General features: G+C 33.6%; 1 protein-coding gene across 1 annotated transcript; it reads left to right on the forward strand.

Moving 5' to 3' along the window:
* The first annotated feature begins 1273 nt into the window (after window positions 1-1273).
* LOC106138841 (zinc finger CCHC domain-containing protein 24) lies at window positions 1274-11468 on the forward strand. The gene is made up of 4 exons (XM_013340127.2): window positions 1274-1579; window positions 8230-8424; window positions 10275-10439; window positions 10976-11468. The coding sequence occupies exons 1-4, from the start codon at window positions 1469-1471 to the stop codon at window positions 11087-11089; spliced, it is 585 nt and encodes a 194-aa protein (XP_013195581.1). The 5' UTR covers window positions 1274-1468; the 3' UTR covers window positions 11090-11468.
* The last annotated feature ends 3421 nt before the right edge of the window (window positions 11469-14889 follow it).

Raw genomic sequence — 14889 nt, forward strand, 5'->3', positions numbered from 1 at the left:
GAATACATTGTTCACGGGAGATTTATATATTTATGAGATTTAATATTGAAAAAAGAAAAAAATATATATATATATTATGGATTGCCAATTTTAAAAAGATTTATGTACAGAGTGTACTGAAATTTTGATTTAAGTTCAAATTAAACTACAATTAATTACGAGGTTCCTGTGCCAAGCTCGAGCCAGATGTTTTTATCATTAAGGTAATCATCAGTCCTATAATAAGCCTTCCCACAAAGTACTTTCTTTACATACTCTTTGAATTTTCGGTTGGGCATATCAAGAACAGACTCCGGCAACCTATTATAAAATCGTATACAGTTCCCCATAAATGATTTACTGACTTTGCTAAGCCTATGAAACGGCATGACTAATTTATGTTTATTACGTAAATTTCTATCAGTTGTGGCACTAACTTTCTGAAAAAAAGAGGTATTTTTCCTAACATACATATACTATTTGACCAGTCAGTCAAATCTGGCCTGAATGCAACCTTCGTACCACGATATTTAGCGATGGGCTAGCAACCTGTCTTTATCTGAATCTCAACTCCATAATTAAATAAAGAACTTAAAACAATAGCAACCAGAGCATTATTTTAATATTGTCAATGTTAAGTCTGTGTACTCCGTAAGGCATAAAGACGTGATGTGTCTGTGTACCACGAGATTTTCTCCATCATTTCCGCATCGAAGTCTTATCGTGATTGTATGAAGGATTTTGTTTGATTCAAATTGCCAGTTTCGTGGTACAGGGGTCAAACGAAAATATTGCTCTCCTTGGAGTCCCGGCGGTTGGGTGCGCCCACATGTTCGACGCTAGTGATGTTAGATTAGTTGTCGATAAATTTATCGATAAATAAATTTATATGGCGCAGGTGTCAAGTCAAGTATGGAAACAATATCGTCTATGAATCTACAAGTTTAGGAGCTCTTATTTATAACTTTTAAATATGGAAAAAATATCATTTAAAAAAAATATTTGGTCACTATGATCGCGATCAGTAAACGAGAAATTTGTTGAACAGTGTATAAGTAAAAACAGTTTTTATTTTTTAAATGCTGTTCTTCGAACCTTTACTATCTATATACTGGGTTTTTTCTTCGTCATAATCTGTAATAATTAAATATTGCTAAAACTTTTTAAACATATTTTTTTACTTTAACAGAAATCACCTTATTAAACATACAAAAAATCTCGACTAAAACCCACACCTAGTCGATAAACCGAAATGGTCCAAATAAACTCCATCCTTATCCCTCCATGAGCCGTCTCAAGAAGCGGCCGCTAGTCGCACTGTAGCCGGCGCCCGCGCATCCAGAACACAGGCGCGATCCAAAAATACCAACAAGAGCCCGGCCGCATTCGTTGAAATGGGCTGATCGTGCGCGCTGTAAAATTCAAAATCCGAATCGAAACATTCCAAATTCGAGAATTTAAATATCGAAACTAGTGTTGTTCAGATGTGATGTCGCCGACTGCCCTAGGTGCTGATTTGCCGCAGTGGTGCGGTAAAACCGAAAGCTGCCCTCAAGCTTTATTGGGATGGCTGTACTTGACTCACGACCAAAATGACCAGGTAACTACGAATTCTTTCAATAAATCACGCGATCTTGAAATAACTTTCTTCGTTTTATTGGCCTAGGAATTTCATCTCTCCCAATAAAGTAGTATTCCATTTGCTTTTTATCTCAAGAAACTATATTTAAAAGAAAACCTTACAGTAAGTGCTGTAATTTGTCGATATTAATTAAAATTTACGATTATGAAATCCCTGAGAAAATGGGTTGAAACTTTCCAAATGCGGTATGTCGGATGCGCGCGTTTGCCAATTTAAACATCAACAACAGTGATTTGGGTATGTTCTCCATTCTAGTTGAAACTTGTTATTCTTGCTCCTCAATTTTACTAAATACATCATACATACATACATTTTATTGAAATCAAACAAAACAAAAAACAAACCTCCGGATTTTTATTCAAGCTTTAAAGCTTGAATAAAAATCCATCGCTTTATTTTTTTTTTTTTCAAATAATATTATTTCCATTATAAAAGTCATTTGCACAATACAAAAAGTATACTACTCTGTCAAGAAAGTAGCGGGAAAAGATCAATAATACACAAACTGTTTGTTATTCATCCAAATTTATTTTATCACCTTCAAAATATGCTCCTTTAGAAACGATACACTTACGCCAACGAATAATCCAATCATCAAAACATTTTTTAAACGCTGTTTCCGGAATTGAGGTCAGTTCTCGCCGCGAATTCTCTTTTATGTCTTCTACCGATTGAAAACGGGTGCCACGAAGTGGTAATTTGAGTTTAGGAAAAAGAAAAAAGTCGGCTGGAGCCATATCTGGTGAATATGGTGGTTACTCGATGGTATTTGTTGAGTGTTTGGTTTAAAATTCGTTCACAATGATGGCCTTGTGCCAAGGTGCATTATCATGGTGCAAAATCCAAGAATTTTCTTTCCACAAATCTGGCCTTTTTCGTCGGATTTGCTCTCTTAAACGCCGCATAACACTCAAATAATATTCCTTATTTACCGTTTGACCTTCCGGCAAGAATTCCGAGTGCACAACACCGCGATAGTCAAAGAAAACAGTCAACATGACTTTGACTTTTGAACGACTTTGGCGTGGTTTTTTCGGTTTCGGTTCAGTTGGAAGGCGCCACTCCGAAGCTTGTTGACTAGTTTGCATGTCAAACTCGTAAACCCACGTCTCGTCACCAGTAACAATGCGTTTCATGAATGTTGGGTCGGAATTGACTCGTTCTAGCATGTCCTCAGCGACTCTCATGCGATTGAGTTTTTGAAAAAAATTCAGGTCTTTTGGGACTAGCCGAGCGGCAACATGTTTCATACCCAAATTATTAGTTAAAATGGTACGGATCGACTCGTGAGATACAGAAAGTTCGGTGGCTATCTCTCTCAAAGTTGAATGAGGATTTTCAGTCACTATTTCCTTCACTTTTGCGATGTTAACTTCAGTTGCAGACGTTGATGGCCTACCAGAGCGAGGCAAATCTTCCATCACATCTCGACCGCTTTTGAACGCTTTGTACCACTCATAAGCACGAGTTTTTGATAAAGTCGATTCACCGTAAGCCTTCTGTAACATTTTCAGTGACTCCGAACACGATATTCCATTGGCAATGCAAAATTTAAGACAAACTCTTTGTTCGATGTTTTTATCCATTATGAAATTAGCAATACACACTAGATATGATATAACTAAAAATAGCACTGTATTTAATGTAAACAACAGATGCAACTCAAACTCCGCGCCAAAATGGAAAACAGTTGTGCCAATCTAACAACAACAAAAAAAACAAAAATTTGAATTTGGAACCATAAATAAATAATCCATTCCCGATACTTTTCTGACTGAATGTACATTATTATATTAATAAGGAAGTATAAACTAATATAATTTACGGGAAGATAAAATTTAGCCTTTGCTGGAATTAAATTTATCAAAACAATAATCGTTTATCTATACTTCCATAATAATCCATTTTTATATTATAAAGAGAAAATAACCTATTTGTTTTCTATTTTTTTGTAACGAAAAAAGTCAAAAAACACTAGATTTTTTTGAAAGTTATTATAACAATCTTTGTAAGTGTACAATAATATAGATACAATATGCATATTAACAAAGAGGCTAAAAGTTCTGCCTTTAAGATCTCTTACCCTCATCATAGCATATTCAAGTCTCCATTATCAGCTGTTGACTGTACACTACAGTCTCTTAGTCGACATCCTTATTTTTAAGAAGGTAAGAACGATGGCTTCTCAATCGGACTTTAAAATGTCAAGCTAGAATTTCTTCGGCCCGCCCCTTATTTCTTAGTTAGGATAAACAAGCCGGAGACAGTATTGATAGCCAAATATTTATTCCCAATAAATCTGCAGCACAGAAAGTAATAAAATAGTTCCGATTATACTTTAAGATGGTATTTTCAGTTATTCATCGGGGCCTTATGATGTAAATTCATACGTCTAGTCACGTTGCAAGCCTTTACGAGGTTGACAGAGCTAACATTCTCGCAAAGACTGAAATGCCACGTTCAGTTCAATAATGTAATTGAGATCCAAATAGTAACAGGTTGCTAGCCCATTGCAAAAAAAAGGGAATATCAAGATTCCCTTTTATTACATCCATGGGAAAGAGAGGGAGTGGTCCTATTCTAAAATGCCGGGAACCACACGGCACTAGAATAGGACCACTCCCTCTCTATGACGGGTAAGCCGGCTTTTTGAATATGTCACTTCATTCTCGTCTTCGGAATATTTTCTGCTATCTATATATCTATATATTGATATAAAACTCGGTCATCTAGCAGGCCAATTAGACAAATAAAATCGCGGTGGATGTCCGTATGAGCTTCTCCATTGGCGAGCGAGTAGCGCGCGCGCATCTGTTTAACGAATTACTGCTACAGGGCTGTCAACTTTGATTTATTGTTCTATGATATTTTTATGGTTTTTTTATTATCTCCTTTGTTTGTTTGTGCTTTCAACACAGTAAATATTATTGACTCATAAATGACAAAGGCAATAAAAGGAAAAAAAAAATAATTCGTTCCAAAATACAAGTCGGTCTGTACGAGTAGTTTGCAGATGTGTCATTTTAAATAGATTTAGAATCCTAATAGGCTTATATATTTTTTCAAATTTATTGGCTTGATAAATAATTGTATTAGTCAGATCGGAATCTAAAAATAAAAAAAAATATAATTAAAACTTAAAATGTAATTTAAAAATCTTAATCTCATTATCTCAATATAAATAAATCTGAATATAAATTTTTCCTCATAATTTCTTGTGAAACTTGTCAGTGTTTGTCGTTAGTCTAATTTATATTCTATGTATACATCTTTTATTTTTATCTACTTTTATATTCTTTATGTCAATCAAATTAAGTGTCGCAGCCCTAGCACGGTCCAATTCCGTGCGCGTGCGTTGACGTCGTGAATCATGCAAAGACGCATTCAAAATTAAACTTTAATGTTAATAACATAGAGTTCATTAGTGATCATTATGCGTTTAATTGAACAAATATTGTAAATTGGATATATTTTTATTATACGTGCGTGATGCTCCTGTAAACTAAAGGTTGTTTTCAGTACATTGATTAGTCTGTACCTGTCTCGTGCTATTTAATTCGACTACTATCGTTGAGTTAGTATCTCTTTACACAAGTCTCGAACTTATTTCTAAGCTAACTCAATCTCCCGTATAAATTTATTTATTATTATTTAGTGTCATGTTGACTAAAACTAAAGCCGCCAATCGTGTTCAGTTACATGCCACATCTCAGTTCGTTTGGTTATAACAATATATCTCGTGTTTCCATCTCAGTATACATACATCCGTGGCTTTGATCTTCCGACCTATTATAATCGCCGACACCTGAATTTTACTAATGAAGTTGTTTGTTAACCTTTGTTCTTTTTAATTCGTGGAGTTTGTTGTAGCCGTGTGGTTCCCGACATTTTAGGATAGGACCACTCCATCTCCATGTCCATGGATGTCGTAAAAATCGACTAAGCTTTAGGCTTATAAACTTGGGATTCTTCTTTGAGGTGATGGGCTATCTGTCATTATGTAAATCTAAATTTCATTATTGAAACATACAGCTGAACAAAGCCTTTCAGTTTTTGCGAGACTTTTGGGTCTGTCTACCCCGTAAGGGATAAAGTAAAATTCAAATAGTTAAAGGTTGTAGCCTATCACCTACAAAAGTAATCATAAATATACGAGTTTTACCTAAGTCTCCTTTAACGACTTCCATGGGAAGGATATGGAGTGGGTCAATTCTAGAAACACACGCACCTCAAATTTTAGAAGACTTTATTTCAATTTCTATGCTTCTTCATCCCATTCTTAAGTTAAAAGACAAACAGACACGCGGAAAGATTATTTTATCATGTAAAGTGGTGACCACCACATGCGTGCGCGCAGTTCAAATAAACACAGATTTACACGTGCTGAGTATTCTAAATAAGGTAGGTATGGCATTTAACGCCCAATGTGTAAAAACGCCCGAATGCTAAAAATCGGAGATAATGCCGCACGAGTTACGTTATACTTCATGCACACATAGAATAAACCAATAGGAACGCGCGGACGCGACGCGGCGCCGCTCAGGCCATCGGTCGCTCAGTTGTGAACCGAACTTGAAGGACGCCGGCAGTGCACGCTGTTCTTATAAAAAATACTCCGACAAATCCGTAAGTTTTAATTCATTTTCTGTAATTTACATGTCTAATTTTGTGATAAGCGTTCTATTTAGATATCTTTATTCATATTTCATTGACAATTTGATTGATTTGTTTGTAATTATGTGTGAAAATATGAGAACTAGGTACAAGGTGCTATTCGGGTAATAACGCCCCGTGACGTGAGGTTTGGGCGTCAATAGCCTGTATGGGCGCTATTATCCTAAGTGGGCGTATTTATACAAGGCGAAAATCGATGTGTTTTATTTCATAATGATTTGCTTTTAACAGATCCGGGACTGATTACTGATACTCTGAATAGTCCGTAGGATATATAAGTTGATTACTGATCTCATTTATGTTTAAGCTATAATATTAATTTACTTCATTTCAGGGCGTTAATTGACGTACTGTTTTGGGGCGTCATTAGCCACCTACGGTGAATAGCGCCCAATAGGCATTTTAATAATAATCTGATTTTTTATTAAAATCCTTTAAAAATTGATTTTCTATTGTTATAGAACATGTTAAAAGTGAAATATTTTTGTTATAGATGATTAAGTAGAAATTACGAGATGTTTGAAAGTGTTATAAAATTATAATATTTTAGTATTTGTAGTTCATATAATGATAATTATGATGCTATCTAAAAAAAGATAATATAATATACTTTTAAGTTTTGTACGGCTCTAAGTCGAAATATATGTGTTTATTAAGATATTACGTAAATAAATATATGGGCGTTACTAAAAACTGTATGTTCAGTAACGCCAATGACAGGCTATTCAGAAAGTCTTTGTTTTCATAATCTTATATGACTGATAACATATATGTGTTAGTTTTTTGTATTCTTTTTTTGACAATAAAACTATTTTTCTAAACAGTTTTTTAATCCAATCATTTTATTCAATAATATATTGAATTGAAATTAAGCGGGCGTTAAATGCCTATGATACCTTATATCTTACCTGGGCCATGAGCGAAGCGGTTTATGATTGTTATTATAATCGAAATGGTTATTTTTTTAATAGTAAAACCTACTTACTGCCTGGAGTTTCAATACCGTGGGAAATTGAAAAAAAGAGCTTTTAAAAACTCATGACTGTTTTGTCTATTCCAAAAACAAATCTTTTCTCTTTTTTTTCTATTAGAATAACAAATCGTCCCCTCCGGAAAAGTGGCGTGATTTTTGTACATACATATGTATTTTCAATAAAAATACATATGTATAAATACTAGCTTTTGAGCCTAAAAATTAGCTTTTATTACTCCTGACTGACTTTTGTCTATCTGTTTGCCTAATATCATCAAAATATGTCTAATAATTTTAAAGTTCATTTGTTGAACATAAATACAAATGTATCTTTATAATAGTAGAATGGAAGTCTTTATCATTGGATATAGTACACCGTACTATAGCCATCTAAAAATTTCCGCATTCAACTGTATGTAAAATTCTTTGACATTACTGAAAATCGTTTGATAGTACCATTACGGTTATTCCCAAGAGGTTAAAATTAGTGCAGAAGAAATGGTGGGAGGCCTAATTTTAGATTGAGTTACGTTGGTCCTACACATTGCGCAGACGACTATTAGGTACGGTCTTACACTGTATAGTTTACGGCTATTAATTAATTTTCTTAGTAAATTAAACGTAGACACGTATCGTATGCAAATTGAACCGCTTTCTGTCCTGTTAGGATATAAGATGTTTTTAAACCGTTAGTCTAATTAATTTATAAAATAAATATCAGTCGTGCAACAAAAATATTTAATGACAAAGAAATATATGGACTTCCATAGTAATCTGGTAGCTAAGATAATACTACATATACTTTACTTCATTCACAAGGTGAACCAAATTTAGAAAGAGAGAAGATGAGACATTTGTATATGTACCCGGGAAGTGAAGCACACACTATTACTTTTTCTTCTCTACCAAACAAACATGGAGGCTTGTTCATTGTCATAAATCTCTTTGTTTAAATCTTCAGTGGGTGCCAGGCTCCGTATGGGGACCTTTGCCGACAGCTGCACCGGGGTCTGCGCAGACGCAGGCTGATGACAACAACTCCCTGGCGGATCAGCTAGCAGCATTGTCCCTAAGAAGACCACCGAGGCCTCCTCCACCGGCCTATATGTGTCATCTGTGCTTCAAGAAGGGACATTATATTGGAGACTGTCCTCAGGTAAGATTTTCTTAGAAACCACCAGAATCTCTTGTTAGCTATTTCTAAGGGATAAACGATCTATCAAGCCAATCCATGGCTACGATATGTGCTTCATTCCCTGTAGCATGGCATGAGTGACGTCATTTTTATTGCGCAAAAATCTATCGCTGTTTCGCTTTTTATTATGACGTGAAGCGGGACAGCGATAGTTTTTCGCGCGATAGAACTGCATCGCGCGTGCCGCTACGGGGTTGGAAGGGACATTATTCTGGGGACTTTCCTCGGATCGGATAAGACTGATTTAACTAGAGGCAGGCAAGTAGCCGTTTCGCCAACAATAGTTCCTCCTTCGCCCTGTGAAAGAACTAAAGGTCCTGGTTTAACTATAGTACTGTCACTATCTGAAATCAATTGAAGCTATAAACGTGAACGGAGTCTTCAAGACTGTTGGCTCTTTAGTTGGGATAAGGACGTGATATAATGATTTTTGAATCATGTAAATAAGAAAATCCGATTCAATATACCTACTCACGAGTACAATGAGACAAATGAACTAACGACAAAACGTATCTTTGTTTCAATAGTAAGTTATTTGTGCTTATTTATCAGCCTACGAATATAGTCCATGCGACTGTTACCAAAACAAATGTCCTTTGTGTTGCATACTATGACCAGTTGTTGAAAATATACACAAAGCACTGATTTATAGTAACATGATTATGTTTACTTATAACTCTTATCAATGTCAGGGTACCGTACCCAAAAGGTGAAATTACGATGTAGCCAGTTCCAATAAATATTTTAAAATAAAAGAACGAAGCAGTCTTACATAACATGATTCTTTACTCGTCTTTGCTTGATATTAATGTTGAACTGAAAATGTTATACTTAAGTGGGAGCCTCTCATACAGACAAAAGGCGTAGAATCACCGACTTCTCTCCAGAGAGGTGACGATGGGACTGGACCTAACACCAGGAAGAATAAAACTTAGAATAACATAATACTCAAAGATAAAAATCCGTCAGTAAAGCAATTTGCAACAAAGATGTTAAATACAAAGAGAGTTTCTGTTGTCGAGTTCCTATTACAGGAACTGTTTTCATCAGAGTTCCTCAATTCATAGGAATATAGTTACTATCAAAATAAAAATAGAGATCATTTTTTTTTAATATGCTTATATCGCGCTACGAAGATTTCTCAGAACTCAATCTAAATCCTTTTCTTTGTTCCTGGTATTGTGTGTCAGCGTTTACTAACATAGCTGGTACGAATACAGTGTGCTACAAAGAAAAATATACCACCTACGATATGTCTACTATGAGAAGGTAGTGTTCTATTCTAGCTGGCCCTTTAAATTAGATAGGCTTAGATATTTTTAGAATAATCACAGGATTTAGAATTTATCTTCAATATCTGTATGCACAAGTCTACAACGAAGTGTTTCTGGTACTTCTCTCTTCTTGAAACCTAAAAACCTGGTAAATTCTGCTCATGGTCAGTTGCGTCCTCATTTCTAAAAGAGCTCGGGATTCGCCTGTGATCTTGATTGGTCAAGTTTAACACGAAGCGCCTCCCGTCTGACCTTCGCAAGCTTGTGGACGAACCCAACCCATATTGGATCACGGTTGCACATACTGGAAGAGATCCCTTCATGGGATAAGTCCGCCACTGCAAGTGATTTGTTTCTTTTATAACTATGTTCTATTTTCTTGTTACTATTGCGTAAATTTCTATGCAATAAAGATATTACAAACAAACAAAACAGTTGCCTGAATGTGGAAGTTTCATTGAGATATTTTCTATAACCCTAACACGTTTCTAGCACACATTATTAGTTCGTAATAAAAATGTATTTTTCTTATTCCAGGCGCGTCCTAAAGGTGAAGGGCTTACCCCTTACCAGGGCAAAAAGCGTTGTTTCGGAGAATACAAGTGCCCGAAATGCAAACGCAAGTGGATGAGCGGCAATTCCTGGGCAAACAATGGCCAGGAGTGCATCAAATGCAGGATCAACGTGTTTCCTCATAAACAGGTAATTGGTATTCTGTTCCGTCAGATAAAAATGGAGCAGGGGTTCGTCTGCCAAATTAAATGCATCAATAGGTGAAGAGTGGAGTAGGTCGGATCCACAGGGGCACATTAGGTACCAGGAGTCCCAATCTCTTCCAGATGACAACCTGGGAAGACTGTCCGTAAAAAGGATTTCTCTTTCGAGTGGAGATGTAACCGCGACAACTATACCTATGTTGACTGTAATATTTAAAATACTTTATTAAATATCTCTCTCTCTCTCACACACAAACATACACACTTTTATCTATCTGTGTTACCGGTTGCATCCCTCACTGCAATCTTTCGGGGCCCATTGCCCGACTTTCGATTCATTTTCCATTTTGTCAGGTCTAAAAAAAATTACAAAGGATTTCTTCGGCCTACCCCCCTCTAACTGGGCCCGGCGGAGGGACTTGGCCCAACACTTTTGCCCCAGATAGCCCACAGGCTTCCTAAAGACGGGACTATATCAATCTAACGTCAATGGCTCTCTTATATTTTGTCATATTATTTCAGCGCCCACTGGAGAAACCTGATGGGTTGGATGTGAGCGACCAGTCCAAGATTCATCCTCAGCATCTCTGCCAAAAATGCCGCTCCTTAGGTTACTACTGTCGAAGGGAATACTAAAGCTCTCAAGAGAAAGCTTCACACGTGTCGTGGCATGAAAATAAAACGTTTTAATGGTGTCAAACTCTTAAAATCAACACTTGGCATTAACAATTAAGTGGATACTCTAAGCATGCAGTTCCAAGCAGTAATGAAGTCACAAAAAGCCACAACACCGTACTATGTATTGGAATGTGTCGTCACACATTCGACACTTCTAGTCTTATTCCGAATTCTATGATGGTGACTGAAGGTGCCTGTTTGCTTTGAGGAAGAGGACTCACATCACTGATAGATTCCAAAGCCACTGATCACGAAATCATGCTCCTACCAGTAATCCCAAACGTCCAGATATCCCTCATTTAAGAACCAACTAAATCGTACCTTGCAAAAACTATAATCATATAATCCTGGGGATTCGGACTTTGGTATTAATTTCACGAGAGAGAGACAAGGACGGTACTTGTATAATCTCCTATCTCTCTTCAATTATGTTCCAGCCGTGGGTGTTTCAAAGGCAAATAAGCCGATAAATTTAATTTTCTTTTTATTTATAAAATCCATCGACATTTTCCCATTGATAAATTTTAGTTATTTCTTCAAAAAAGTTATTGTCTCTTACATATTAGTATTATTACTTAAATATTTTATGTTTAAATTAGCTCATTTATTAATTCAGTAACATGATTACAATGTGCTACAGGAAATTATTCTTATTTTCGTATTTTTTTATGTTATTTTGTTTTTCCTTTTTTGATTTAATTTCTTTGAGAAATATTGTAATAAAATGTGTAATTAGATAGGTATGTACACATTTTCTTTCTATTATCTTTATTTTTTACTTTCTTTCATAAAAAATGCTGATTTTTCGTTTTTGGACAATTTTAGACTTTTAACAGTTATTATGACTATTATATAAGTTAGAATTAATTGAGATATTCAAATGTATATTTCGGAGATTTTTCTATCAAAAGATTTATCGAGTGTTTTACAGTTATAACTATAAGTTTGAATTTTATAATCTAGATTTAAGCAATGTACTCCAAATGGCATTAAAGTTACTTATGAATTTTATATGTATATTTAGATAATTAAATACTCAAATGTTGGAAATTATAAATAACGTCTACTGATAACATATTAATATTATTCTTACTAACAATATGTAATTGAAATATTAATTTTGATATTATATATAAGCTTTCCTTTGACTATAAGTCCATCAGACATTTTTTTGACTTAAAATTGAAACATACGATATTTTTCTGTTACAAAAACAAATGAAGATATAAAATTTTCTATTTAAATAAAAATCACTAATATTTTCTATTATATTGATAAGTATTCTAACCAAAAATAAATCCCAAAGAACCAGTGAATTCTCATTGTGCCAATAGTTTTAAGGTTTTATAGTACTTAAGTAATGTATTATAGAAATTTAGATTATGACTAAGTATATACCTACTTTAAGAAATGTATGTGCCATTAAACAAAATTCTTACCAAATTTTATATTTGTCTTGACAAAATTTCCTGTAAATATTTAGTATATATTATCTATAATAAAATTGATAGAATTTATTACATACCTATCGGAATTATATAGGTACATCTATTAAAAAAATCATTAAAAATTAACAATAGCAACTATTCACCAGCATACAAAATACATACATACATACATATATATCACGTCTATATCCCTTGCGGGGTAGCTGTCTACCCCGCAAGGGATATAGACAACAGTCTTGAAGACTGAATGGCCACGTTCAGCATACAAAATATTTGGTAATAACCAAATTTGGAATTATTTCACACCTGAAAGTACCTCCAAATTACCTCTCTACTATTATAAATTTGTTATTAAAAGAAATATATTTACCAAATAAGGATATATCACAAAAAAAATTTAATCCTCAATAAATACCTCTTATAAAATATCACGAAAATTTTGTGGATTCATATTGCATCTCATAATCATACTTTCGAATTACTTTTGATTATGCAGAACCATATATCATATATGAATGTCAATAATGTTTATTTTTGCGATCTTTCAATTGTACTAATAAATTTTAAGGGATCCAAAATGGACTCACTTTTTTGGGATAGTTACATAACCTAAAACTGTTCCCAAATTCCTAAATCTAAATAAAAACGTAACTTTTCTCATTCAGATATTGTTGTTCCAGGATTACCATAAATTTATTTTTTACTAACAAAAATAACGTAAGAAATAAGAAATTGTCGCTGAATCGACGGTGCTCGTAGGGACGTGTGTTAGTCGAGATTTGAATCTAAGTTAATCTGTATTTACTGCGAATATTTTTTTTATAAATTGCATATTTTATAAAGTATATTTTTCAAGGAACAATAATATTGACCCAAATTTAGACATCTAAAATTATGAGTACCTATTAGAAGCTCCCTAAATATTTTATTACAAGCTATGCTAATTATTATTACTTATTTTACATAGCAAATGTACTCACCATGTCTAAAGTTTTATGGATAATAAGTAGATACTTATTCTTTTTTTTAATTTTTACTTATTAGTATTATTTGTTTCTTTTTTACTCGAATTCATATGAATTTCATGAACACTTGTTCTTGTGAATTCCTATTTTTAAATATTGCGTTTGATTTTTGAATTCGTAATTTGATTTTTATTCCTTTTTTATTTATATGATAAAATCTTATTCCTACTATGGTATACAAAGGTAGGTTACCTATGATAATAAATAAAAATGAATTAGCATAAAAAAAACATCAGATGATTTTTAAAATTTGAAGTAAGTATGGAAACATAATATTTGAATATTATGTTTCCATACTTACATTTTATTTTAATAAACCTAATTCATTTTGTTTGCTATTATGGTTCATAAACTTACCTTATTATTGATGAATATATTATTGAACTGTTCCTTACGTAGGTATATTGTATCTGAGATTTTTTTAATTTTAAATAAAATTATCTTTACATATGCGGTTTCATTTTTCAATATAACTCATTCACTCCCTTTTGCAAGTGCAAATCACAAAATGTTTTATTGAAAATATGCATTAATGATTTCTGTTACATTTTTTTTGTATGATTTTTTCTATAAGTGAACTTTAGTATGTGAGTGCGAGAGACTTGACTGAAATGAAATATTTCATGTAATCGTGATTTTTATTGTTTACTGAAACGATATATTTTTTACGTAAGTACCCACGTAATTTGCAGACATTGAAACAAATATTTTTTTCAAAGAATTGTTAAAAGGCTATTTGTTATTTTTGATGCAGACGATTTTATATTCAAGAACTTAGATACATACAATTATTCACAAATTATGACTTACACTGACTACCGACTATTTGACTATAAGACTACTTGACTACAGATTTCGGTACATACAGATATACCTATGGGAGACACACACTTGCCACGATCCCAGCATAGCAACTTCTTTCTTTAATAACTTAACTATACACAAAAAAAAACTTAAATGTTTTGTTTTACATTTAAGTATGAGGTACGTTTTAAATTTTCCATTACTTATTCCAAATAAAAATATTTACTCTTAAAATATTGAAGTACGCAAATATTGGAATAAATCGCAAAGAACTATTTGCTTATGAGATTATCATGTAGCTAAATGTTATTTTTAAAAGCTATCCATACATGACAATGGAACAAAGTCAAATGCTTTTTTTTATAGACCTATTACTGTACCGGTCATAAAAAAGAAAGGTCATCTCTGCGATCACCTGCGACGTTTTCTAAAATGCCACACAGTACACAAGAGATAAGTATGAAGACAGTTTTCCTTTATT

Source organism: Amyelois transitella, chromosome 17 (genome assembly GCF_032362555.1).
Source record: "Amyelois transitella isolate CPQ chromosome 17, ilAmyTran1.1, whole genome shotgun sequence".
Classification (NCBI taxonomy): Eukaryota; Metazoa; Arthropoda; class Insecta; order Lepidoptera; family Pyralidae; genus Amyelois; species Amyelois transitella.

Coding starts and splice junctions, on each gene's coding strand:
- LOC106138841 (XM_013340127.2), top strand. CDS start 1,469: ATGTCGCCGACTGCCCTAGGTGCTGATTTGCCGCAGTGGTGCGGTAAA. Junction 8,425..10,274: donor ATATTGGAGACTGTCCTCAG/GTAAGATTTTCT, acceptor TTCTTATTCCAG/GCGCGTCCTAAAGGTGAAGG. Junction 10,440..10,975: donor ACGTGTTTCCTCATAAACAG/GTAATTGGTATT, acceptor ATATTATTTCAG/CGCCCACTGGAGAAACCTGA.